The sequence below is a fragment of the Rhinolophus sinicus genome, chromosome 5 (genome assembly GCF_057876585.1).
Source record: "Rhinolophus sinicus isolate RSI-liver-muscle chromosome 5, RSI-T2T, whole genome shotgun sequence".
NCBI lineage: Eukaryota > Metazoa > Chordata > Mammalia > Chiroptera > Rhinolophidae > Rhinolophus > Rhinolophus sinicus.
The window spans coordinates 4516975-4542446 of record NC_142505.1 but is presented as its reverse complement, the minus strand read 5'-3'; the positions used below and the strand labels follow the sequence as shown (position 1 = coordinate 4542446).

Below are 25472 nucleotides of genomic sequence, written 5' to 3'. Positions count from 1 at the left end.
CTCAGGGGCTGGCAAAGGTTTTCTGCAAAGGGTCAAATGGTAAATATTTTAGGCTTTGTGGTCTATTCAGTCTCAGCTACAGCTACTCAACTGCCCTTGTAGCATGAGAGCAGCCATGACGATGCCAAAGGAGTAAGTGTGGCTGTGTCCCAATAAAACTTTATTTACAAAAGCAGTCAGCCGGCTGGACTGGAAATGCCAGCCACAGTGTGCCAAGCCCTGGACTGCCATGTCCCACGCGGCAGAGAAGACTCTGTTGTCAGCCGGAAGGTCCATACCCAGAGTCATTATGGGAAGCTGGGGAGACAGACCTGCTAGACCAGAAGGAAGAGAAAGAGGGAAAAGCACGCCTTGTGGATGTAACAGGATACAGTGAGATGACGGCTCAACTTACTGCTCTTTTCAAGTCTTCTCTGACCTCTTTTTCTGCTGTTTAGTCAAACTTTGGAGACATCTCCTTTCAGAAACGAATTCCTGTGTGTGGGTTTTACAGGAAGGAAGGAAGATGTGTCCCAACCATGCAGTCCTCTATAAGAAGACGGAAGGACAGACACACATAACTGTCTACTTTTGCCTAGACTGGGCTTGGCTGCTCAGGAAAGAACAAAAATAATGCAGGCTCTCCAACTCCTCTCCAAGCACAAGCAGGGTACGCCCACCCGTCCCCTCAGGCCACCTCAGCAGGACTGTGCATCTTGTAACCCCAGTGACAAGGGGCCTCGTGAACGTGGACAACCCCTGCACCGATTTCTTGCCCTGAAGTGCCAAACTGAGCCAACTGTCCCTTGGAGGGTGGCAGTAAGGACCTGAGTGGAGCGGTGGCACATGTCATTGTCCCTTTCAGGAGAAGTCATTCAGGCCTCCTATTCCCAAGAAAGGTAACCATGTTTGAATTTTGAGTTTCCACCTTAAATTACGGATTTAGACCAGTAATCCTAAAAAGACCCTTGTCCAATGACACGCCACTTTCCTGGGAATGAAAAGGAAAGATAAGGTGCATCGGTCCTAGGAATTATTTGGACCAAAAGGGAAAGAAAGACAAAGGCCCGGGTCAGGGAGCCTTCAGGACTTAAAGCCACAGAGTGACCGGCTGACGGCCCTCATTCGGCTCCGCCCACCACCCCTTCAGCACCAAAGCCAGGTCGTCTCCCAGCCTGTGGGCCTCGGGCATCTCTTCACACAGACATGGGTGGGGTGCCTGTGAAGACAAAACAGACCCCCGGGCCCACTACATGAAAGCAAAAGACCAGAAGTCTGATTTCTGACAGAAAACAAATTTAATAAAATGAAACCCTCTTTTAAATAATAAAAGTTTTCTTCATAAAAATCACCACCACATTTGAAGCTCTTTCTGTGACCCTGCGGCCACATGAGGCACTTTCCGTGAGCCACGCTCTCTGACCATCCCAGGAGCCCTGGCAGGTGGGCACCTCCACTCAGGAGCCAGGCTGGGAGTTCAAGGACCGTGCCCCGAGGGGCGTGGCAGGGCTGCACAGGGCACCCTCACGCCACAATCTCAGCTTCCGCAGTCTGCCGCAGTCCGTCTGCTGGCCTGTGCCCTCCAGTTCATGTTACTGTTTAACGCACTTGACAACTGCAGAAGGGAGGGCCTTGGCTTTTCTAACCCTCGTTTTACAGATGAGAACACTGAGTTTCGAAGTGTCCCGAGGAAGGCCAAGGTCATCCAGCTGGCAGGGGGCAGAGCTGGCATTCCGACCAGGTGTTTCCACTCTGGAGGCCACGCTCCTTCCCAGGCCCCAGGCCGCCCTTCCAGGGGTCTCCCCAGAAATGCGTGACCCTGCTCCACCGAGTCACCGACTCTCAAAGGGTGGCCCACAGGTAGAGTCTACACCCCTCCTTGAACCCAGGGGGGCGGCTTCGCTGTTCAGAGCCCTCCGGCCTCCCCTGAAGGGCACAGTCTCCAGGGAGCCTGCTGGGGCCAGGCCATCTGCCTCCCTCTATTTTCATGCCCACGGCTCCCACAGCTCCCACGCTGGAGAAAGCGCCTTCTGACTCCACTGCTGGCTGAATACACTCCCACACGGACAAAACCTGAGGTCAGAAATCACGGCTTGGAAGTGACTCACTCCTGACTGCCCTGCCAGAAATGACACCCTTTTACATAACTGCGTAACTTGCTCACACACCAATCTTTTCCACCTCCTCAGGGTGACTGCCCTGTCAAATGAAGGCTGCTCTTCCTCACAAGCTGGCCCTGGAAAAACCAAAGCGCTCTTTCCACCCTCACCCGCTGCTACTGGGGTCAGAGGCAGCCCAGACGGCATGCTCCTCCCACCCTCACCCTGGCGGTGACCTCTGGAAGGGGTGGGAGAGTTCCTATCTACTGTTGGCCCTTCGGCTGCCTCTGCAAGCCAGTTTCCTGACAGAGTACTTGCAACTCCAGCTGTGTACGTGCAGAAATGAAAGCTTTTGGGGTGTGTCTGTAGGCTAGACTTGGCATAGGAATACCCGTGGGCAGCCATTTGACATGCAAAATTCACTGTGCTTCTGCAACGGGAAGCAGTCCCCCCAATGTTTTTTTGTATCTAGGCTGCTTAATTCACTGCGGGGTTCTCTCATGCAGTCACCCCAGCACCTATATCCCCAAACATCTGTATTTGTTAAAAACAAAACAAAAAACAAAAAGCTCCAAACACTCGTATGCTCCAGATGTACGTGACTCCTCCTCTTCCCCAGGTGAGCACAGCTCTGTTCTCCCGAAAGGAAGAGGAAGCGAGGGACCTTCCCCCGGGTGCCGGTGGGAACATCGCAGGAGGAAGGAACACAGAAATTGGCAAGGACTCGTAGGACGGATATGCAGTGCCGTGAGGCTTACTGAGCTCTGCGTGTGCCAAGAATTAATTCATAAGCAAATGCTTATTTTATAGTTTCCCACTTGCCACAAAACATCAAGCAGAAAGGAAAGATTTCTTCTGGGGGCCGGCAGGAAGGGGGTGGCACCAGAGTGGGGAGAAAGACAGCAGGAGTCACTCTTACAGAGAAGTCTGATCCCATGGCTCAATGGTGTCACCTATTCCTGGGAAACCCCGGGGCAGTGGGACCATCTCCCTGTTCCCAGAAGCACAGGGTCACCGTCAAGTCTGAACTGCTCTGATGTCGGAGGAATTTTAGAGGCAATATCCATCCTAAGATGTTACTGTCGTCAGAGAAGCCAGGGCAGAGACCGAAGACGCTGGAAGACTTGGGGCCACCGTCCCAGGAGTCCATTGTGCCAGGCCAGGAAGTAGTCTGCATTTGGCTTTCAGGCACTTCAGGGCTTTAGGTGATGATGGGACAGATTCCAAGGTTTCTGAATATGGGAGCAAACACTATGGGAAGGTACCTGGCAAGACTGTACGTCTTATTTCCGGATTCCCATACACTGAACCCTCTAAGCTCTGGGCACGAAAGTTCAGCATTTCTGAAGGGCAATGGTTTCCAGTGACCTCATCCTTGAGGACAGGGCTGAATTTTCACCAACCATCCAAAGGGGAAGGACATGAATTGACACTTCCGCAAAGATGGGGTTGAACTTCCAGGGAAAACCAAGCTCCTTCACTGCAGAGACAATGGTGTCTCCCTTTTTTGCAGCTGTAGCACCCAACTTGGGGGCTTGACTGACCCATGGTAGGTGCCCAATCAATTACAACGGTGATATGGGGGAGCCACTCCCCAGAGGTGGCCCTCACAATTCCCTCTCTCTCACAACAAAAGGTAGAGCTTTTCTCCCCTCCCTCTGAAGCCAGGCTGGCCTCATGACTGGCTTTGACCAACAGAATGTGGCAGAAGTGTCGTGCTAGGAATTCCAAGCCCAGGACTTAAAAGGATCGGTAGAGTCTACTTCCTGCTTCTTGAAACACTACTTCTTAGATTCCAGCCACCATGCTTGAAGAAGCCCAAAGCACAGGGACAGGCCACATGGGGGAGAACCAAGGTGCCAGCCCCAGCTCAGCTGTCAGCTAAGGGCCAGCTCCTCGAGCCAGAGCCATACAAGTGGCCACCGTGGCCATTCCAGCCCAACCCATCCCGATGACGGGAGTCCCAGCCAAGATCAGTGGAGCAGAAGAACCGCACAGCTGAGCCCACACCACAGAAACATGACAGGTATCAGAAGAGCCATTCCGTTAAGCCGTAAGTCCTGAGATGGTTAGTTCCTCAGTGATAAGACAACTAAAATGGGGCGAGGGAGGAGGGGTCAAGAGGCACAGGAGTTTTCTCCTGGGCTGTGCATTGCTCTGGAGCCCTCAGTACGTCATCACCCTCACTGAGCTCTGCTTCCTTGTCGCTGTGACAGGGACAACCTGTGCCCTGCATACCTCACAGCACAACGGGGACACTCAGATGACAGAGCCTGAGCCAAAGGGCTTTGTACACAGTCGTCCAAGATACTTGTCTTCTCTACTGAGCTCGGCAGCCGGGAACCCACTTACCCCTCTGTCTTTGGTGATGACAGGAGTTGCTGTGTAAGAAGGGGAAAGCCATCTTCCTTTACAGGGTACCAGCCGCGTTCCTCAGATCTTTACCATCATTCTGAAGAAAGAAGCCATGACAGGCAACAGGCAAGGAGAAGTTTGGGGAGCCAAATTGCCTCGGGTCAAATCTTGACTTTGCTCCTTATTGGTTGTGTGATTTGGTGTAAGTTCCTGAACTAGAGGGAGTTTTAGTTCCCACATCCATAGAAAGGGCTGATCATGGCACAGACCTCAGAGGGAGGTTGTGGGGATTCAGGGAAACGACGCCTGAAAAGCACTTAAGCATCGTTCCTGGCCCAGGAAGCACTTTGTAAATGTTGGTTGTTATCATCATTATGGTTTTTACTTCAATTTTTAAATGATCACCCAGTTAAACTGACTTTTTTGGTGACAGTTCTACAAATTTTCACATATGTACAGATTTGTGTGGCCACCACTAAAAAGAGGAGACACGACAGTGTGGCCACCCCGAAACTCCTTTGTGCTACTCCTTTAGCGTCCAATTCTCCCCTCACCCCTACCTGACAAATGCTGACCTCCCTCTCTGCAGTCTTTTCCTTTCGAGCAAGTCATGAAAATAGAGCCATACAGTGTGTCACCTTTTGAGACTGGCTTCTTTCACTCTGCATCCTGCCTCTGCGATGTGCCCAGACTACGGCGTTTATCAAGAGGCCTCCCTTTTGACTGCTGAGGAGTATTCTGCTGTGTGGATGGACCGTCATTTGTTCAATCACCAGGTTTTAAAAAATGATTTTCACAGAGCAGGGAAGACTTCAGAAATGGAACCTGCCAGCCATCGCTACTGGGTTCTAAGAATTCCTGGGAAAACATCTAATAATTGCTACTAAGTCCTGACTCAAAGTTGCAAGGACCCAGGAGTCCACACGTAGGTCTCACACTCACTAGACACAGGAACAGAAACCCAGGGCTAACTTCCTTCATCCCACACAAAATGGGGCTGGAAGGCAGGTCTCATTCCCCCATCATTCTCTGTGAGAAACAAGTGCCAAACCCCAGGGGGTGTGTGTGTGGGGGGGCTTGTGCCGGGGAATCCCGCCTGACCACAGAGCAATTTCCCTTCCTAAGACTGTAGCACGTCCTCACTCTGAACAGGAAGTGATAACAGGCGGTGAGTTCCAGCTGGAACCCACCCCACCTTTAATGGATTACAGCATGTCGGCAATCATTAATGGCCACAAGTGCAGTTTTAGCCCAACTCTAACTACTTTGAACCGGCTTCTCTCAAGCAAGATGAAACTTTGAATCACTCCCCCTGGGGCGTCAGGTTCTGTGTCCTTAACTGGCCTCCGACGACCCAAGTTCCACATCATTTTCTCCAGAAAGAGAAGTTCAGGGCCAAGGGGGTGTCATGCATCAACTGGAGGCCAGCATACATTCTCCTGGAACCACAGGTCTCTAACGAGGTGCTAGGTTAGGGTTAGATTCTCCCCTCCAATCCTGGAGATCACAGAAGGGGCGGAGGGGAGAGGGAGGCTCGGAGGGAGAGAGAGAGGGAGGGAGGCACCGAGGGAAGGAGGGAGGGAGGGAGGGAGCGTGCACGCCCTCAGTGCTGTGTCCTCTGTCCTGGCCCGGCACACAGGCCACCACACCCAGACCCACCCGCTCGCGAGCACACTGCCTCCCTCGGGAGAAAGCAGCTCGCCTCCCGCCTCCCGACAGCCAGAACCACTGGAGCTCAACCATGGCATTTCATCTGGAGCCTGAGCCTATGAGTCAGAAATGTGTGAAAACATGAAACTAATATTCATAATTACTTTACAAGATAAAGAACTTGAAGGAAAAACAGATTCTGTGTGCCTTGCCATCGCCATCAGGGTACACTGTGAAAAACACGGCAGCTCGCCAGCCCGCCTCAGCCTCAGCGCTCAGCCCGCTGCACGATTCATTCCTCCTTAATTAACGGTGTCTTCAGACGCCCAGTCATCCAGACTCTTTCCAGCCCTGACAGCCAACTGGGACCTGCAACCTCAGCTCCCGCAGCCAATCAGGTGCCACCCCCAACATTCACTAGCTACCAAGGACCGAGGCACCGGCCTGGAGCAGGGGGTGTTGCAGTCTCCACTCATGAGATCCTGTGCCCCATACCCCACTGGGTTCAGCATCTCTTTCTCTTCCCAGTTTTTTTCACTGAGGTATAGCTTAGGTGCAGTAAAGCACACCTATCTTAACGGCATGGCTCACTGAGTTTGAAACACACACACACACACACACACACACACACACACACACACACACACACAGGCAACCACCACCTAGACCATCCACTGTGCCCCAAAAGGCTCCCCTGTGTCCCTCCTCGCAAGCATCCTCTCCCAGCGACGACCCACTCGATCGCACATTCATTCTGAGTTCAGGCTTTCAGCAGCTTGGCCCTGAATGACTGCTAATTAGTTTCCTCATTATCGGATTGCCTCCTTCTGGGCACTGCTTTCCTCAGTTTATCTGCCCAACATGCCAGATTTAGAGTCCTAAGTGACAGCTCCAAGGTTACTTGGAGGGCTGGCCTGCTGTTGTGCAAAGCCCGGCCCCTTCCACCCTCCCCCACGAGCATACCTGTCACGCTGGGCCTCTGGGCCTCGTCCCCCATGGCCCAGCTCCGTGCCCAGCCCACCGTTCAGACCCATGGCTCTCCTTCAAAGCCCACCTCATCCAAAGCCTGTCAGCAGCTCCTCGCACAGGCATCGCTACTGAGGGTCCACGTGCGACAGCCCCTGCCTCTGGGGAGGCCCTACACATGCATCTCGAGACACCGCTTCCTGTGTGCGGGCAAAGGCATCCTGCATCGTCGCTAGATTTTCAATCTTTAAGTTTCAGGGATTTCTCAAATTAGCAAAGCTTTAAGAAAAACTGGGGCGGGAAGGGAATGACTTAGGGTTTCCAACTTCTTATTTGGCCAATTGAGGAAAAACCAAACCAGAACTGTCACCCACTATCAACACCATTTCATAAAAGATATTGGAGCTAAAAAAAAAAAAAGAAAAATGGAGAGGCTACAATCTCAGAATAAAATGGTCACAGTCCTTCAAACGGATTATCTGGTTAAGGAAAAACTCGCCACATTGCCCTCATTTTTCACCTTTGGCCATGCCTGGCGAAGATTCTCACCGACTGGCTGGCTCCAGCACCTGGAAAGCACTGCACTGCACTTCCCTAGTCGAGAACCATGTAGAGAGGAAGCACTCAATAAATGCTGAGGTCACTGATGTAGTTACTGGAATCATGTAGTTCAGAGACAGGGAGCGTCGCGGCCCCGCTTCCATCTCCGCACAGGCACTGGGCACCACGGACACAGCAGTGAGGGGACGACAGGCCTGGAGGACCCACCCCCACTCGCATCAGACTCACATGTGACAAATTCAAATGCCAGTCCCAACGTGCTACAACTCAGGAGCCCATGTGACGACCCAGACATGCAGTGGACCCTGCCACGGGCACGAGTCTCGACTTCGTGCTTGCGTAACCACGGACTCGACAGGTATGTGTCGAGGCTACTGGGCATTGAGGGTCAGGAGACGGGGCCACCAGAGACGCAGACAGGTGTGCCGATCATGCAAGGTGTAGGGCACCTGGCTGGAAGAGCGAGTGGGGGCTGACATCAACCTGTGCTCCCCTTGCCCAGCCAGGTGCCCTGGCCTGGGGCACACCTGCCCACAGCGAGAAACACCCTTTCCTAATTGGCACAAAGAACCAAAGCTTCATTAGTCCGGACTCTGGATTTAAATTCAAGACCAAGAACATGATGTCAAGTCAAATAAATATATAAGGGTGAACTGTAAGGTATGTACGTGATGTCAGGAAAGCTGTTATCAAAATACACGTACAGCTAAGGAAACCCTTATTCAGCGAGCCTAGGAGGACGAACGCATGCAGAAGGGAGTATTAAAAATATTTAAAGGAATCATTTTAATTGCCATTTCTACAAGAAAATTATGTATATGTTATGGACATTCATTAAAATTGCTTCTTTAAGGACTAAGTACTATTCTAGTATTTATTGTTTCAAAGTATATACCATGCCCAGCTGACAAAAAAAATCATCTACTTATCTTTGACTAATCTAGCCTGGCTTTTCCGTATTAGTTCATATTGGTTTGGTTTTCTTGAACTGTTCAGACAAAAGGCAGAGAAATTTATGATAATAGCTGCAGTGTCTAATGATATAAATTTTAAATCTGAACAGCACGCACAGTGGAAACTCCTTTCTGGTCATCTTGTGGTGGGACTGTCCATGATTGTGGATAAAAACCGTAAATATACTTCATCAGTCATTCACTGAATAAACTTTTATGGAGTACCTACTATGCCCCAGGTCCCGGGCCAATTTTCTTTGCCCATCCTCCGCATTTCATCAATTTGCAATTGTGACTCATGTTTTGGAACCAAGTCTGAGTTAGGACTTGACTGACCATAGCAAGGGTTCGACAGAATTCACTTTTCACAACAACAGAATCTGATGCTCTAAGAATGAGCTGTTACTCACACAAGAGTCTCGGCACCACCTGGGCACCGGCAGCCACGCGCCCTTCCTACCTGAATGGTGGTGTTGCCCCCTTCCAGAAGGGCGATGGCCAGCAGAATGCTCTCGTGGAATACTCGGTCACTGGACGCGTTCATTATGAGGTCGATGACGAGATTGGAGGCCCCCTCCTTGTCGAGGTGGCACTGAACCTCCGCCAGGCTCATCTCCCCCCTGCTCATGGCGCTGGATCCGGAACTGGCCCCTGGGAAGAGGGAATATTGTTCTTATGAACCACAACCACAGCAGCTGACGTTCACTGCGTATCACTGCGTAGCGACACTTGAGGCACGAATGCTTTGAGGGCATTGTCTCTTTTAACTTTCGGAACTACTCCCCGCGGAAGGTACTGATTATTAGCACAGAGACAAAGTGACTCGTCCGTCCGAGGAGTCCCACCATGTCAGGAGCAGAGATGGTATTTGAATGCAGGCTGATGAGATGAAGAACCGTACTTTTCCAGCGTGCAACCGCAAGCATCAAGCCAAGACTGTCCCTTACGTTAAAATACAGTGACTTGGGGCAGAGTTATTAAGAACCGCTTTAAGAGAGAAGTCAAACTTAAACACTTCTCTGAACATTCCTAAGAAAGCACAGGCTGTAAGGATCACTTCAGCTCTCTTTCAAACAAATCCATCCTAGCCCCAGACTCACCCTTCCACATAACGTAGCTGTTCATTTGTTCGTTCATTCATTCAACAGATATTTGAGTGCTGGGCGTAGAGCCACAGCTGGGGGTGGGGGGTGGGGTGTGAGCAGAACAGATGGAGTTCCATCCTCAGTGACCTTCAGATGACGTGAATAGCCTTAAGAAGAGGGGGCTCTGCCCCTCAGAGGGATGGACTGTGTGTGTGGACAGTGCCTGTTTGAGAACTTGCATTGTTACTGGCAAAAACTGAACCCACAACGTAGATGGGAAAACGGGCCCATCAACTTCCGAAAACGGAAAACCACCTCTGTCCTTCCCTGCAGAGATCAGCTCAAACGCCACCTCCCTCCTGCTGCGTCTTGCCTGTCTGATCCATTAGGTGTACAGTGCAAGATGGGACGCACATCTTTCTGCAGCTTCTTAAAGCAGAATCTGCCTCCGATTCATTTCCAACTGTCCTCCCCCAGCCCCCACCATGATGCTTCTCCAGGGCCACACATATTTGTTGAGTGACCTCACTACAGAAAGCAAAGAGGAATCGGTCTGAGATGTTGTGTGAACAAATTGTGCTTGAGAATCACTTTGGAACTTTTGGAGGAAAGCTGAGGTCCTGTTCTGGGGACGGCTTGAGAACTGCAGCTTCGCACGCTCCGTGAACTGAGCAGACATGCTTCAAGTTTTCATCTGGCGAGAAACCCAAGGTCCCTCCCCAGAAGCTGCTGGGATCAATCTATTCAGCACCTGGTATTTCTGTGCTGCCTACAGAGCCCACCAAGCATCGCTGTAAGACAAGGAATCAGGCGACTCACATTTGTGCTTCGAGTACTGAGCTCCCCACCCCCTGAAAACCAAAACCAACACCCACAGTTGAGTCCGGCATCTCTGCTATTTCTACCTATAATTGTGCTTACGATGTTTTGGAACCCTTTAAGGATTTGCTTCTGATTTCCATATAGGGACTTTTTTTGGACAAAGCCCCATGAGAGTTTGGGGAAGCCCTGACGTTGGAATGAGAAACACTGGGTTCAAACTGTAGACCCCTCACGAACAAGATTCCATTTCCTGTTAAACTGGGGTAAGGACAGTAGCTACCACATCACGGGTAACGTGAAGGAGAAAGTGAGACAAGGCATGCAAAGGCTCAGGAGAGCCCTTGGTCCTTGATAAATATACAAGACCTGGTCGCTTCACCGTCCCTCACTGCCAACATCATGGTCACCTGATGGGACAACGTGAGTCTTAATGACCACGAGAAGACATGTAATAAAGCCAAGTTCCTTGTGTCATTCAGAAGTCACCCAGAAGGCACTGCATGGGAAAGAGGGGCAGCAGGCTTAGCCAATATCTAACTGCAGAGACATGTTTTGAGACAGACCAATGTTTTGATGGCAGACCAGTGACAAAACAGGTTGCTCAAAAATACACTTGTGCCACAAATGCATCTGTTCGAGTTTCGACCTGCAGAGCAGACAGACACACGCAGCTCTCCTGGGGGCACACCAGTTCACACGTGCAGCGGGTTAGCACACCACACAGCCTACCTCCTCCCCCAGGCTTGCTGGGTCCTCCTGGAGACAGCGGGCCATTGCCAAAGCTGGTGAGGCTCTCTCTTCTTCCTGAAGGTCTGATGTTTCCATAGTAACGGTTGACCAAAATTTGCCTGAGCGCCTCACCCTTAATTCAAACAGGATATTGAAATCAGGTTCTGAATTTAATGCATAACTGAGCGACTAATATTCAAAAAGCACAGGGGTACTCAGTTATAATTGGCTCAGTTTCACTCAGTGAAAAAAACAAATTAGTAATAAAAGCATCTGGAAACTCTAAAGTTAACTTCTTTAATATTTTCTCAGAAAACCAGATCATAAAAAAAAAAAAAGCAGCAATCTAGGATATTAAATATTTGAAGCACTCTCTCACACAGTGATAAGGGTGGAACGTTAATTTTGAAGGGCAACTAACAATAACAAAAACAAACAAAAAAGTACCTTTGGGGTAAGCCAATAAAAATCGGGCAAATTGAAAATTTTACAGGTCACCTTCCACAGAGCAATATAAAAATGTTACTGAAGCACAGGGTTGATTCCCAAGAGCCTATGAAAATATTAAGATATCTGAATAAGAGAGTATGATGAAATAAGTTGAACATAAGCCTTTCTTACAGAAATAGTGGGCCAAGTGAAGAAGAATTATGCTACAGAAAATAAATTAGTGGCCGATATCAGGTATGTCAATCAAAAAATAAGCATCATGGAAGAAATAACACTTGCAACCATTTGCTTTGAAACAACAGGGGAGCTGGGGAATAAGAAAGGGTGTAAAATGAAACAACAGGGGGCACGAGGTGATAGTTTCGAAGCTGAGTTACAAAGGTTCTCAAAACTCTTCTGACATCTTCTGTGGAGATTTGAACATTTCCATAATAAAAAGTTTAAAAAACATAGATAGCAAAGGAGTTCTGGACAGGGGCTGTATCACTCTTTCCCACATCTCCAACTGAAAAACGTAAACCTTTGTTCTCTAATCCTGGGGCAAAGCAGCACAAAGCAGCAGCATAGCCTCAGCTCTACTTCACTTGCAGTTATGCTGCGGGACTCCAGACCAGCTCCCAATCTGGAAGTTTCTACAAGCCAAAGGCTGTACGGATTTCCCCGACTCCTTCCCCGGGACAAAGCCGTAAGGCATGGCGTTGCTCTGGTACGTCATGGAGGAGGCAAGTGAGAAACGTCTAGCAGAGAGGAGAAGTGTCAAAATCTCGCAGGTCTCTAAAACGGAGACTCGAGAGTCCTTCAAAGAGACTGCAACTGTAACACGAGTCAGTAGAATTTAAGGTGATTCGTTAATAAGCTCTGAGAATAGGTCTGGGGACTTCAAGCAAAGTGTCTGTGCAACAAGATGGGAGGGAGCGGGGCCCTGAGGGTGGCGGGGAGGCCAAGGGCCCCTGTGACGTGCCAGGGCGGCTGCCAGGTCTGCTCCTGTCTAATCCATGCTGCTGGGCAAAGACTCAGGGGACAAACTGGGACGGGGTACAAAAGAGTAGGAAGGGGGGGCTGATTTTTAAACGCAAGTTCAGGGAATTAAAAAAGAAAAAGCTCCCTTTTCCTCTCTTCATTCCACCTACAACTATGTCTCTTATTGTAGTTCTGCAAAGGAGGGGGTTTCTATCGGCTCAGGAAACTCATTTCTGACCTCAACCAGCTGTGGATTCAAAGTTCTGAGAGAGCTTCCAACGGGGAAGTGATTTGTGGCGTTTTCAAATACGTTTTGAATAAACTGCCTTTAGTACAATATTCCTTCATGGCTTAGAAAACCGTGTTTTAGTAAAATGAGAACTTTTTGCTGCTGCTCAAGGAGTCAGTACCTTTACAAACCCATCAGCACTCCCCCAAGCTGTCACCCAGAACACGGTGATTTGAAAGGGTGACTTCACAAGAGAAACACTGCAAAGGAATTTTCAAGAAAGCCCACTAAGAAAGAAAAAGGGGAAAGAAAAGGTCACCCCCATGTTGACCTTGAAGGTAAAAGGAGACTAAATGCGATTTCCCCTTTTCACCTAGTGATGCCTCTAGCTGATGGTCTTTCAGTAACATGCAGACTTTGAGCCCCCAAGAGGGAGGGTTGGCAGCAAACCATCCTAATGCTCTGATCCCCTTTGACCCAGGACATTGTTTGACAGATGCCTAGCTGGGGTGAGACATGGAAGCTGCAGTCACAGAACATGGCCCATGGAGCCATCACGGCAAGAAGAGGGGAGGTCACAGGGTGGAATGGCCAGGTGACTATGACACCCCCCCCTTTCAGGGAAGTCCCCACCAGAGCCCTGGCACTACTGTTCCAGAGGCCGGAGCCACTTGGTTAGACTTTCTGCTCTGTGTGGTTTTCAGGGTCACTGGCAGGACCCTGGACACTTTGCAATCGAGGAAGCAGGAGGTAAAGAAAGGGACATGTGCCATCCAGGAACACGTGGGCACCAGGAACAGGAACTTGTGCAGCCTGGATGCCAAACCCAAGTTACAAAGGGATCTCACGTCACCATGTTGCCTCTCATTCCCCAGAAAACCCCTAGCAGTTACCATAGCAATGGATGCAGCTAATGGTACATTTTTTCCCCCCGTAAGAGATTATGAAATGTGCTCATGGAAAACACACATACACACACAAACACACACGCCACCCCACAAACTTTTATTTTTTCCCCCCTCTTAATTATAAGGTTTTGGCACATATTCACCTCTACACACCCAAAATTTTAAACTGCAAGTAAAAAAAAAAAAAAAAAACAAAAAAAAAAACAATATAGAAAAGAAAATCAGGGAGCATGTGGATTTTTTTTTTTTTTTTTTAAAAGAGAGATTTCTTAGGTAAAAGGGGGCAGAAAAAGAAAATGGATCAGCATTACTAAAAGTTACACAAATCCCTAGCGTGAAAACTTAGATTCAAGGTGAACTGTTTTTCTGAGCCAGTGGATTAATTTAGGAGAAATTAAAATCTGAAGAGAAAATCCTCCCTAACCACCTTAATACAAATCACCCAGCAGCACCCAGCTATTTCCGGGGAGCCAGGCTGAAAAGCCTGACTGCAGAGAAGGAAAAATGGCTTCCCAAATGACGTCACTTCTTCAGGTGCAATGTTTGGCCACACAACCCTTATGAAAAAAATAATACTAGTTTTTTCCAGCAGTTTACACCTACAATGTGCAAGCAAACGTCAGATGCTTGCCTCTGATAAGAAATTCCACACACGTTATTTATTACCCAAGACTGAGAAAAGGCAGAGAGTTTCATTTACAGCATGTGTCATGTTACAACACTGCCGTGGAGTCACAAAACCAGGTTCCTGCCTTGCAGCTCTGTTCAAAGGAGAGTTTCGTTTCTATCAATGACACTGGTGGCTAAAGAATTGTGTGGGGAACACAGCCGAGGGCTGAATCAGGCACCAAGGAGTTAATATTGCCCGCAAGCAAAGGTGAGAAAAAGTGACCTTTTGGTTTCCCAGGTTCTAGCCACTTAAAAATCCTGCGCTTGGGGAAAGATCAGGAAAGATAACCCCCATCACAGGAGCAGTGAGCTTTTCACACCTTCTGAGCCTTTCACGCCTTTGTCAGCACTAAGACAGGGCCTCAGTTTAAAAATACCATCCTTTTCAGTAAACCACTGAAGCGTCCCCATTGCGAGGTGAGTACACGACAGACAGTGGTTAAGGCTCCTCACTGTGGTCCGGCTTCAGCTGTTATCATCCCCACTTTACAGCAGAGGAAACGGGGCACATGGAGGCGAAACGCCTCGCCCCATTCACACAGTTAGGGCCTCGCACAGGTAGGGCCTCGCACAGGTAGGGCCTCACACAGGTAGGGCCTCACACAGGTAGGGCCTCGCAAAGGGAGACTCCACCCTGCTGTAACCACACACCTCAGGCAGAGTTCAGTACCATGTCTCCAGGGGGCGTGGGGCGTGAGGCACCAGTGCTTCTGACACCTAGGACAGGCGAGGATGGGAAATGCATGAAGGCCGTGTGCCCATGGTCCCAGCTGCTGGACATGTAGGATGCTCGAGGCGAAGGGCTAAATGCCAACCTCTTGGGAGTTACTCTTTGGTCATTGCCTGGGAAATCACAATTTGTCAGACAATGAACAGGGTTTGGGACGTGGTGGCATGGGACAGGGGCTGGCCGTTTGAGCAGAACCACTGGCTACCCGTTTATCTCAGGCATAAATCCTCCGGGACACGGACAATTCCAATGACTGCTCACTTCCTAACGCCGTGACACTGGGGAGGGCACCTCCCCTCCCCAGACTGTTTCCTCATCTGTGAAATGGGGATGAAGGCTGTGTCGCTGAGTCAACATCAGCAGTAAAATCGGTGCGTTAACATACAGAGAAGTCTGAGCATAGTAGTCAGCACAATACAGGTGCTCAGAAACCCAGGACATCGGGTTACCTTCCAAACACAGGTAAGGTGCAATCAGCGCCGGTCAGCGTGCTGACGACATACACAGCTTCCTAGAAAACAGCCTCAGCGACACACAGCGCCTTAAGGAAGTATCTGCCTTTGGCCTGGGGATTCCCTCCCAGGAACCTCTCCAGAGGCAGACACACCTGCTCGTTTCCTGCCCAAGGTCAAAATCATAACCCACTTGTTAATCTGTGGAACTTTCGGCAGCTGCTGACTTTCTGAGACTTTCAAAGAAAATGCTCAGATGTCATAGTGCACGATGACAGCTGTACGCTGAGAAGGACCCGATGACAATGACAGTGCATGTGTGCTGACATGCACCCTCACGTGTCAGACAGTGGGCAGAAGGAAACAGTAAGTCGCTTTCAGGGATAGGTGCTGTCACTAGGACACTTGCTGTCATTTATACTTTATTACAAATTATCCACAGCGATCATCAGTTACTCACAGAGCAAATAACTTTAAGGCTTTGCCTAAATAGCAAGCCAGACAGAAGACAGGACCTGGGAGCCTGACCCGGGCCCTGTCTGGAGACTGGCTGGGTACTGTGCTTAGGGCAGGTGGCTAACAGGGGGAATTGTGGGTCTGTTTGATTTATACAAATGGCTGTGACTAGTCCTGAGCCAATGAACGCTTAGCCATATCGACAACAACGAAAGTGTCTTTAGTCACAGTGTGTGGCTGAGCCAGCACCCAGCACCCAGCACCACGTACGTACCCTTTTATGGTCTTCCAGTTGCCTCAGGGGTGGACTCGCCTCCTGCTCCTGCCAAGCACGCAGAAATTCCATTTTGAGTGCACACTAGGGACACTGCCACCATCAGCATCCGTCACAGACACACAGTGGGCGCTCGCAGACAGCAGAGACTCACACGAAGGGGACGGGACTCCTGCTCTGCCTCAGCTAAACGTCAATGCCCCATCACTCTGCACACGGTTTGACAGGCAGCCCGTCCCCCAACCCTTGGGCACTGCTGGAAACGAGCGGGCATGTGACTTTGGTCAACATTAGTTTTTTGCCAAGATTATGAAAAGAAAGTCCTATATTATGTATTTTTACAGGAACCCCAAGGGGTTATAAGGCAACACTCAACGGGGCAGGTCCTTCTGGCTCAGATAAGCATGCCCGCACAGCACATGCGTGAGGACGTCACTGGGACACAACTGAACACACACAGTCATGGGACGCTGGCTGTCCCCAGCAGCAGTGCACGGCATGCTAATCAAAGCTGCCAACGACAAAGGGCCCTGGTCGGTGTCGCTGCGGAGCTGCCCGCCCACCGCAGCTCTGCCAGTTGGTTATCTGTTTGGTCCTTAAGGTTCCCAGACTCTTCCAAGCGCCATGCACCGCCTTCTGGCTTCCACCCCTGCGATCTGAGACCAGCTTCTGAGAGCCAGTTTGGATCCTTGACAAGATGCCTCCCCAAAAAGCTTCTCTATGGCTTGAGATGCCTCAATTAATTCTAGCCCCTCATTTAGTAAGTGTAGCTACTGACAGAGGACAGACCCCACCGTGGAAACACAACTCTACGGGCAGCTTTCACCAAAACTGCACCTTCATCCCCAGAACCTCACATTCACGTGATCTTGGCACTGGACTCAGAGTCTAGTTCATACGGCAACAGAAAGGTCTTGGCATTCCAGAATTTCTCAACAGAACCCCTCAAGACGGAGGGGACAGCTCCGGGGGAGGGCCTGCAGAGAGCCACCCCCTCACCCGCGGGGGCCTTGGGTTCAGCTCCAGCTGCTCAGAGTGTTTGTTGCTGCCCCCAGAGCCACTTCAATTACAGCAACAATCAGTTCCCAGCCAGGCCAGAGACCTCCCCACCTCCTCCCACCGGGACAGGCACGTCTCCACAACAACTCAGACACTTAGGACAAGTGAGGAGCACCCATATTTGCTGGCATCACAAATATTGGTGAGCAACACACACCTCTGTGGAGTTCTCAGGGTCCGGAGCTTGTGGCAGCTGGTTGGGAGTAAAATGAGGCAGATTAGTTATGGCACGTGCATCCTGCAGGCCACACAGATGTCCAGACACCAACATTCAAGGGCGGGACACAGAGGACAAGGGGACCTGGCTGTCCCACCTGTGAAGGGGCCTCAGCGGCTGAGGGGAGAGACATGCTCTGTGAAATGGGACTGAAGGTGCTGGTGCTGGGAGAGACAGCGGGCCCGAGATGGGCAGACGTGCCAAGTCAGGAGAGAAATGAAACCGTCTACCACGACCAAGGAGGAAATCTGTCTTTTAAAAAAGATGCCCAGGGAAGAGCCACCTCACATCTGTGTTTTGTTCATCCAGAGAGAGGAAAAGTGAGATGCCGCACCCCCACAGAGGCTCGGAGAGGGAGAAGGGGGTGGGTGATGGCAAGAGGGGCCCTGGGGGCAGTCTGAGCCGAGAACACCCTGCACCACCACCCTCGAGACAAGCATCTTCCCGGGCTCCCTTTTCTGGCACCCTGTGCCTGCCTCAGGTTGAGACCCGAGGCTCTGGACTCCTGCCCCTCCAGAGTCCTGGGCAGGGAAAGGGTCATCCCACCCGTGCCTTTCCCGCAGGAGCACCTTGGACTGGGTGCTCCGGCCCCACTCCTGCCACACAATGAAGAATCCCCTCCTCCACCTTCCTCGACTTGATTATTTCCAACCCATATACCATGTTTCCCTGAAAATAAGAGTGGGTCTTAGATTAAGTTTTGCTCCAAAAGATGCATTAGAGCTTATGTTCAGGGGCTGTCATCTTGAAAAATCATGCTAGGGCTTATTTTCTGGTTAGGTCTTCTTTTTGGGGAAACACAGTATGACAGACGAAGATGCCGCGAAGGTCACTGTGAGGGTGCGTGTGGCGACTCAGAGACGGCGTGGCTGGAGAAATGTCCACGGCTCCACGTGGAGACAGTGCCACGACTCTGTCCCCCAGAGGGCACATGCTCAGAGCAGGGAGCTGACGTCAGATGTACCCACCAGGCCCCACCCGCGCCGCCGGGACCCAAGTCACGCACCAGGCGCGGCTGGCTGGTCCAAGGTGCAGTCTGGGGCCCCAGAACGAGGCCGAGGCTCACGCTGCAACTCAGTGACCTTGGCCTCCTTCCCGGGCGCCAGCAACGCCGCGCAGCCCGAGGCGAGTGTGCGGCGTGGGGAGGCAGGTGCTGTCTGATCCCCAAGATGGAAAAAAATGTTCTTCATCTAAGACTTACTATGTAGCTGAATGACTTCTTTTTTTTTTTTCTATTTCCCCACAGGTAAAATGAAGTCAAGATACAGGGGATCTTGTTAAGCATGTAGGTTGAGTTAGTTCCCCAAGGACGACGAGGCACATGTGGAGGGCTGCTCACTCGGTTCTGGACAGAAGACCTTTCAGACGGAGCGCAACCCACTAGCCTCAGGCAGAAAATTTCTCTCTGGAGTGTTTAGCTTCCTGTGGAGTGGGGGGCACGGAGTGGGAGGAAGGACAGGCGTATAGCAAGCAACACAAAACCGGGGAGACGATAGAAACAATATACTGGTCCAAGGATGTACCTCAACTCCATCCTCACATTCTGTACGCTCTGGGCTCAAGAATGAAAACCGTGCAAACATTTGTGCTGGCTGCCTTTGGTGCAAAAATGACACACAAGAAAAGGCAGAGTTAAAGCCACTGCCCATGCATTTTAGAGCAGTGAGAGATATCGACGGACGGAAAAAAGTATTATCTTCTATTTGCATTGGCAACATGCCCACCAACACATCCTTTATACTGAGCTGATGAGGACAAAAGAATTGCAGGTCCGGATTTATGGTAGGAACCCACAGTCCCTGCCAATCAAAACAAAAGCTGACGGACACGAAGAAGATGGAACTGGAACTGGTGTCTCTCTTTCCTTTTCATTCTCTAGTATGAGATCTCTTTGTCCAAAGAAGCGTCTTGAATTCTTTCAGAATGTCACAGGAAATAGAGCCCGTTTTCAATCACTCAGAGATGAGTGGTTTCTGGGCTGTTTTATGATTGTACTGACACTCTGTGGTCTCCCCTAAACTGCTGGCAGGCTTGTTTTTAAAGTCCTTCAACTTTTAAAACAAAAATTAAATTAATTTTCTTCCTTCTTTGAGGATTGCATGAAGCCTTTTGAAACAACAGACGATCAGCTTCAGGAATCACTGCTTAAACAGAAGGACCACGTTTGGATGCTCTCCTCTCACAGGAAGGGCTGGAAAGCCCAAGCGCACTGGACGGGGGTGGTGTAAGCAGGGCTCACGCAGGCACTGGCTCTGTGCGCCCCTCCGCTGGTCACCAGCTCCGGCTGCCCCCGATCAGTGCTCAAGGAGACCACAGCAAACAGTCTGTGGGGCTCCTTGCGGCTAAGCCGCTAAGTAGTGCTGGGTGTATTGCAGCAATCCTCATTTCATAACACCTAACAGGCACGTTCTCTCAATGATACAGCCCACGAGGACATGACATGAAAAAGGCCACAACAGCCCTGGCATATAATTTGGTAAAAACACCCAAGAGCCTTTACTAGCACTTCTTCCTATGAGGATTTCTGCTATACTTCCTTGAGGATAAGGTTATTTTATGGCAGTAAGTTGCAATTTTGAAATATATAAGCATACTAATAAACAATACCGGGGGTGCCAAAAAGTGTGTACAAGTGGACACTTTGGTCAGTGTTGCTCAAGCAGCAGTTCGTCGTAATCAGAAGTGTCCGGACGCTGATGGTAACCACTCTGGGCACCTCTTGTAATTGCAGAAGTCACACGTGACTTGTATTCATCTTTTGTTATCGGCATACATTGCGTATCACAATTTTAATAGTTTTCCTTTCTTAAAATGTGTATACATGTTTTTGGCACCCACTGTATATATTCAAATGAGATTAATACCTATGTAAATACAGTATGTAACACCCAAAGCAAAAGACAATGTTTCTAAATGACTTTTCTCATCACAGTGTTACTGTAGAAGTTAACTTTTCCATGAAAGTGATCCTCAATGGCTACACAGTAAGGGAGAATGTTTGGAGAAAACCGGCGAGTCTCAACCTCGTAAGTCTCGCCTCCTCCCACCTAAGTCCCGGGATCAGGGGTTGACACCTCCGGTCAAGGCGAAGCCTCCCAAACCAACAGGTTACTGGCGATGACCTGACAGTGCCTGGTTTTGAACTTGGAAACCAACTACTGCCCCCTACTGCCTCTTCCTAGGTCTCCTCTGACCTTCAGTCTTCCCAGTGCTTTTAGACAAGGGCAGCAAAATGAAACTTAACAGAAAAAAGATTTCAAATGACTGGCTTTGAAATAGAAACTCATAAAGAATCTCAAGTGCCTGAATCCCAACGGTCTTTCCTAGATGAGGCCACCAGTCATGACTGTGGTACTTGAATAGCAACTAGATGTGTGCATATACGACACTGACGCACTCCCGTTCAACACATAATGCTCTTAAAATTTTATCAAGAGAGGGCATTCTACTGTAATGAAGAAAATGACCTTTTGTCATTCTTAAATGAAAAGAAGCCTGCAGACTTCCTAGGGTTACTATTTCTGGGGTATGACAACAGCACCCACTCCCATCCATCCACCCCTGCACCCACTCGCTCCATGTGTGCCTGTCACAGGTAGCACAGGGCACAGGCAGGCAACCACCCTTTGTTTTCTACTGCCTTCAGCATGAGCCCCTCTACCACCCCTGGGCTTGACAAGTTTCCTTTGAAATAAGATGTCTCCTACCATGGACCACCCCAGCAGAAGCTGAATGCAGTTCAAGAAACGTATCTGTCCTGTAGATCGAGTTACCAGCACATCCAAGGGAGTTTATAGCCTCTCATACCCCTGAATTAGTCTTTAGTTCCCCCTCAACCACTCATAACCTCAGAGGAAACAAACAAACAAACAAACAGTGAATGGGCTTGCAAGTATGTTTGCTGGGCCTTGCCTTGCCTTTGCTGGGCCGAGCCTTTGAAAACCCACATTAAGAGAACAGAAACCCTTGAAAGAAAACTGAGCTAAAATAGAACTTATCTAGCATTTTAGCAGAACATTAGATCACATCTGCTGCCACAATGCCCCTTGCTAATGGCATCTGTTTGTAGAAACAAAATAGGAAGTAAAAATTATTCAGTTTCACCTCTATTTTATAGAACAAGTCCATCAGAACTCAGCAATGAAATTCATTTTTTTTAAAAAAAGCATTCTGACTTGACTAAATTATACAACTTCAGTCATTTTGGAATAATCTCAGGGGGGAGGAGAGAGGGAGAGAGAGAGGGAGATAGAAGGAGGGAGGGAGAGAGAGAGAGGGAGGAAGGGAGAGAGAGGGAGAGAGAGAGAGGGAGAGAGAGAGAGAGAGGGAGAGAGAGAGGGAGAGAGAGAGAGAAAGGGAGAGAGGGAGAGGGAGAGAGGGAGGGAGAGAGAGAGGGAGGAAGGGAGAGAGAGGGAGGGAGGGAGGGAGGGAGAGAGAGAGAGAGAGAGAGAGAGAGAGAGAGAGAGAGAGAGAGAGAGATCCCCAGATTCCGCACTAGCTCCTGGGTCCCCGTGCTGAGCCTGCCCGTTGGCTCTGCGGTCACCAGTGTCTAACAGTAAACAGCCCCACTGCATTTATTGGCAATTACTGCTGAAGGTCACACAGCAGCATAGGCCTAAATTCCAGGAAAAAAAGACGCCCTTATGTAACTGCCGCCTGAATACTGGCAGGTGCCCAACCCAGCAGTCGCAGCAAAAAGTAGGACACCACCGCCCAGGGTTGGACGTCATGTGAACGCCCCCTGAAGGTGAAATTTAATAATTCTGTGCTTCTCTCCTCCTCTTCTCCCCCCTGAATTTTACAAAGGCATCCTTTGCTTGCAGAAGCAGCTCGTGGTGGGAGCTGACAACTCAGCAGGAGCGGGCTGCAGCTGCCCTCAACACGTGGCAACGTCAGCCCTGCTTTCTTGCGGCAACGCAGGAGGGTGAGGACGCTGGCTGACACCGGTGGCTCTGGCCGTTTCACGGTTCCAGGTGACAGTGATTAGATGGGGATCATGTCACAAACGTGTACAATGCCGCCTGCCCACTGAGCCACCGCACAGGCGACCTAACACACCGTTCTTTCCTGACACACACAGGAAAACAGGTGCCGCACGCTCCGCCTGCCGGGCTGAGCTGTGTCTGCTTCCTCCAAGCCAGCCCTCTGGTCAGCGCAGCACATCACCAGTTAGAAAAGTGGCCCTGTGGCCACCTGTGGGGCTAAGCACTGACCTCCCTGCTTAGGTAGAGGTTCCCCAAATGACAAGGTCCCATGACCCTGTGTACTTCACCTTTCTACACCTCTCAGGGTTGATGGCTGTCACTTAACATTTCTTTGTATACTGTCTGTCACCCCCTAAACTCCAGAAAGGCAGACAACATATTTGGGGCACCAGTGTACCCTGATCCCCTGGCCCCGTGTCTGGAATGTAACAGACGCTCAGATATGAGTCATATAAATACATGTCTTCAGTATCAATCGGTGTCTGTGTAAAGCCAGGAACGTGGGGAGATGAGGGAACTTTCTGGGGTGATGGAAACGTTCCATAGCTTGATCTGGGTGGACACATATGTAACAATCCATCAAGCTCCAAGTTCAGAATGAGCAGGGACACGAATGCAAGTTTCCTTTCTCCTCCCCTCACCTGCACCCGTCCCCAGCCCCTCAAGGAGAAGGCAAAATCAGGGGTGAGGATGGAGACCCTGCCTCTTTATTTGAAAGGAGGGAAGGATGGAGGGAGGGAGGAAGGAAAGCCTCCTCTTCCTGGTTTCAAGTGAGATTTCTTCTAGAAGACAGCTGGGAAGGCCCCACACCACACACTTTTCTTGCGGGGACTCTGTGACCCGGCTCTCATTTCCCGCGGGCTGCTCAGGGCGGTGAGGGCGACTCAGCAGGCGCCATGCTTTTTTCCAAGTCGTTCACTGCACACGACTTCTCTTGAGATGCCCAACTGGCCTTTATCACCAAAGGGTGGTGGCCCCTGCCCAGTCGGGAGGACAGGGTCGCCAGGTGTGCCTGCCACTGTCTCAGAGGCGGCCTCCTAGCACGAGCAGAATCTGCATCATTGGTCTGGAATTTCAGCGTGAGGCCTTGCCTGGACCCCGGGCCAGCGGGAACGCTCATTAAGCTTCTGCAGAGCCCCAGCTGTAGGCTGCAGGTCCCCACCAGCACACCGACACAGGCTTGGTGGGGGAGAAACCGCAGGCGCTGTGGGAGCTTCCAGAGCAGCGTGGGTGAGAAAGGCCAAGGAGGCATCTCTGCTTAGGGCCAGCTCCAACGGCCTGGGGGCCTGGGGATAGCGTGCCGGTGTTCCAGGGTGTTCCAGGGCTCCCACGCCTGCCAGCGGTAACAACCAAGAAGGGATCCACAGTTGCTTCCTCAGGGAACTTGCAAAGAATCCAAGTAGCTGCCAGAACATTCTTCTTTTATAAACAGACAGTATTCTATTTCCTAGGGTATAATTATAAACACACCTGCTCCAACTGTGGACTCTTTCCATAGAAGAGCAGTAAACCCCCAGCCAGGAGACCTGAGTTCTATCTCGGGCAAGCAAACCCATCGACTGATCACTGTGGTGTGCAACAGTGTGTTCACAACACTGCAAGCTCTGGTTAGGGAAGGTTTTCCTGTTCTGACTTCACTTGTGCTCCAGCAAATGGAAACTCAACCTCCATTTTCCAGAGGAAAAATTTAAATCAGCGAGGCATTTACAACTCTAGGTGGAAACAAGAGGATCGGAGGGTGCAAATTCAGCATTAGACGTTTTTCTGGCACACAAATAACCCAGAAGAGGGAAACCTAGACAGGAAACGGCAAAAAGCACTACAGCTAAAGCGCTTGATTAAGCTGCTACACAAACTTTAGTTTTTCTCCCCTTCTATTCGTTCCAGAGGGCGTGGTTCCCTCATTTCCCACATCTGCTCACGTTTGATTAATATAAGGAAAAGTCTATAGATAAGACAGCACTGCTAGTCCTAGTTTAGCCACCATGTAGCTGTGTGAGCTAAGACCAGTCACTTAACCTTTCTGAGCTCCATTCCCAAGGGAACTGGACCAAATTCATAACCGGTCATGCTGCATTCAGCCTTAAGTCTGGGAGACAAACTCCCCTCAGGTATATCTGAACCGTCCCTTAATATTTCTGAAATGATGCTGACAGAGAGTCGAGTAGACAACTTATTCTATTTAGTGGCTCTATCCCACTCAAAGTGAGATATTGGTTGACCCAGCACAAGAAGGAACAGCTATCTAAAGCAGTAGACCCAAAAGTGATTTTTTTAAAGGTCAAACAACATTTCCTCCCAGTGTACTCGATCTGCCAAGCAATTAAAACTCCCGCAATTATATGCATTGATTCCCCACATTAATCTTTTCTAGTACCATATACCGAGCATGTATCACATCCTAAAAACATGGCAAGAAACCTTGAAAAATATTCACAAAACAGAAAATACGTAAGAGGCCCCCAAACCCCAAACAAAACGACCACTCATCCATTGGTCTCCAGGCTGATTCCGGTCAGTGAAACTAATTTCATACATCAGTGGGGACACCCTCAGGTGCCATTTCAGTTCCTTGATCTCTAGGTAGTTTTCCTAGGAGAAGCAAGCCACGGCTATCGGACGTTCGTAACCCACTGCAAGCCTGCAGCTGGGACGTCTCAACGAGCACGTGGAATCTGCACTCGGACAAAATTGTATGTGACCCCTCCCTCACCTGCAATACTTTCCAACATGTAGACCAAGAGAGCAGTGGTTTCTTACCACTGCCACGTGGTACCAATGCAGCTATTTCATTTTGCACGTGATGCGTTCCATAGAGACACAGAAGCTTTTTACGACATCAGCACTGAGTTGCAGGCAGGTTAATGAACGTCAACCACAAATT

General features: G+C 50.0%; 1 protein-coding gene across 1 annotated transcript in view; it reads right to left on the bottom strand.

Annotated features, from left to right (window-relative positions):
- Window positions 1–25472, bottom strand: part of ITPR1 (inositol 1,4,5-trisphosphate receptor type 1) — a 293521-nt gene that overhangs the window by 87414 nt on the left and 180635 nt on the right. Inside the window, exons 41-44 of the mRNA XM_074312232.2 lie at window positions 17544–17579; window positions 16328–16375; window positions 11200–11332; window positions 9024–9214 (exon numbers count right to left, since the gene is read on the bottom strand). Of these exons, the coding sequence (XP_074168333.2) occupies window positions 9024–9214; window positions 11200–11332; window positions 16328–16375; window positions 17544–17579 (408 nt within the window). The remainder of the gene's footprint in view (window positions 1–9023; window positions 9215–11199; window positions 11333–16327; window positions 16376–17543; window positions 17580–25472) is intronic.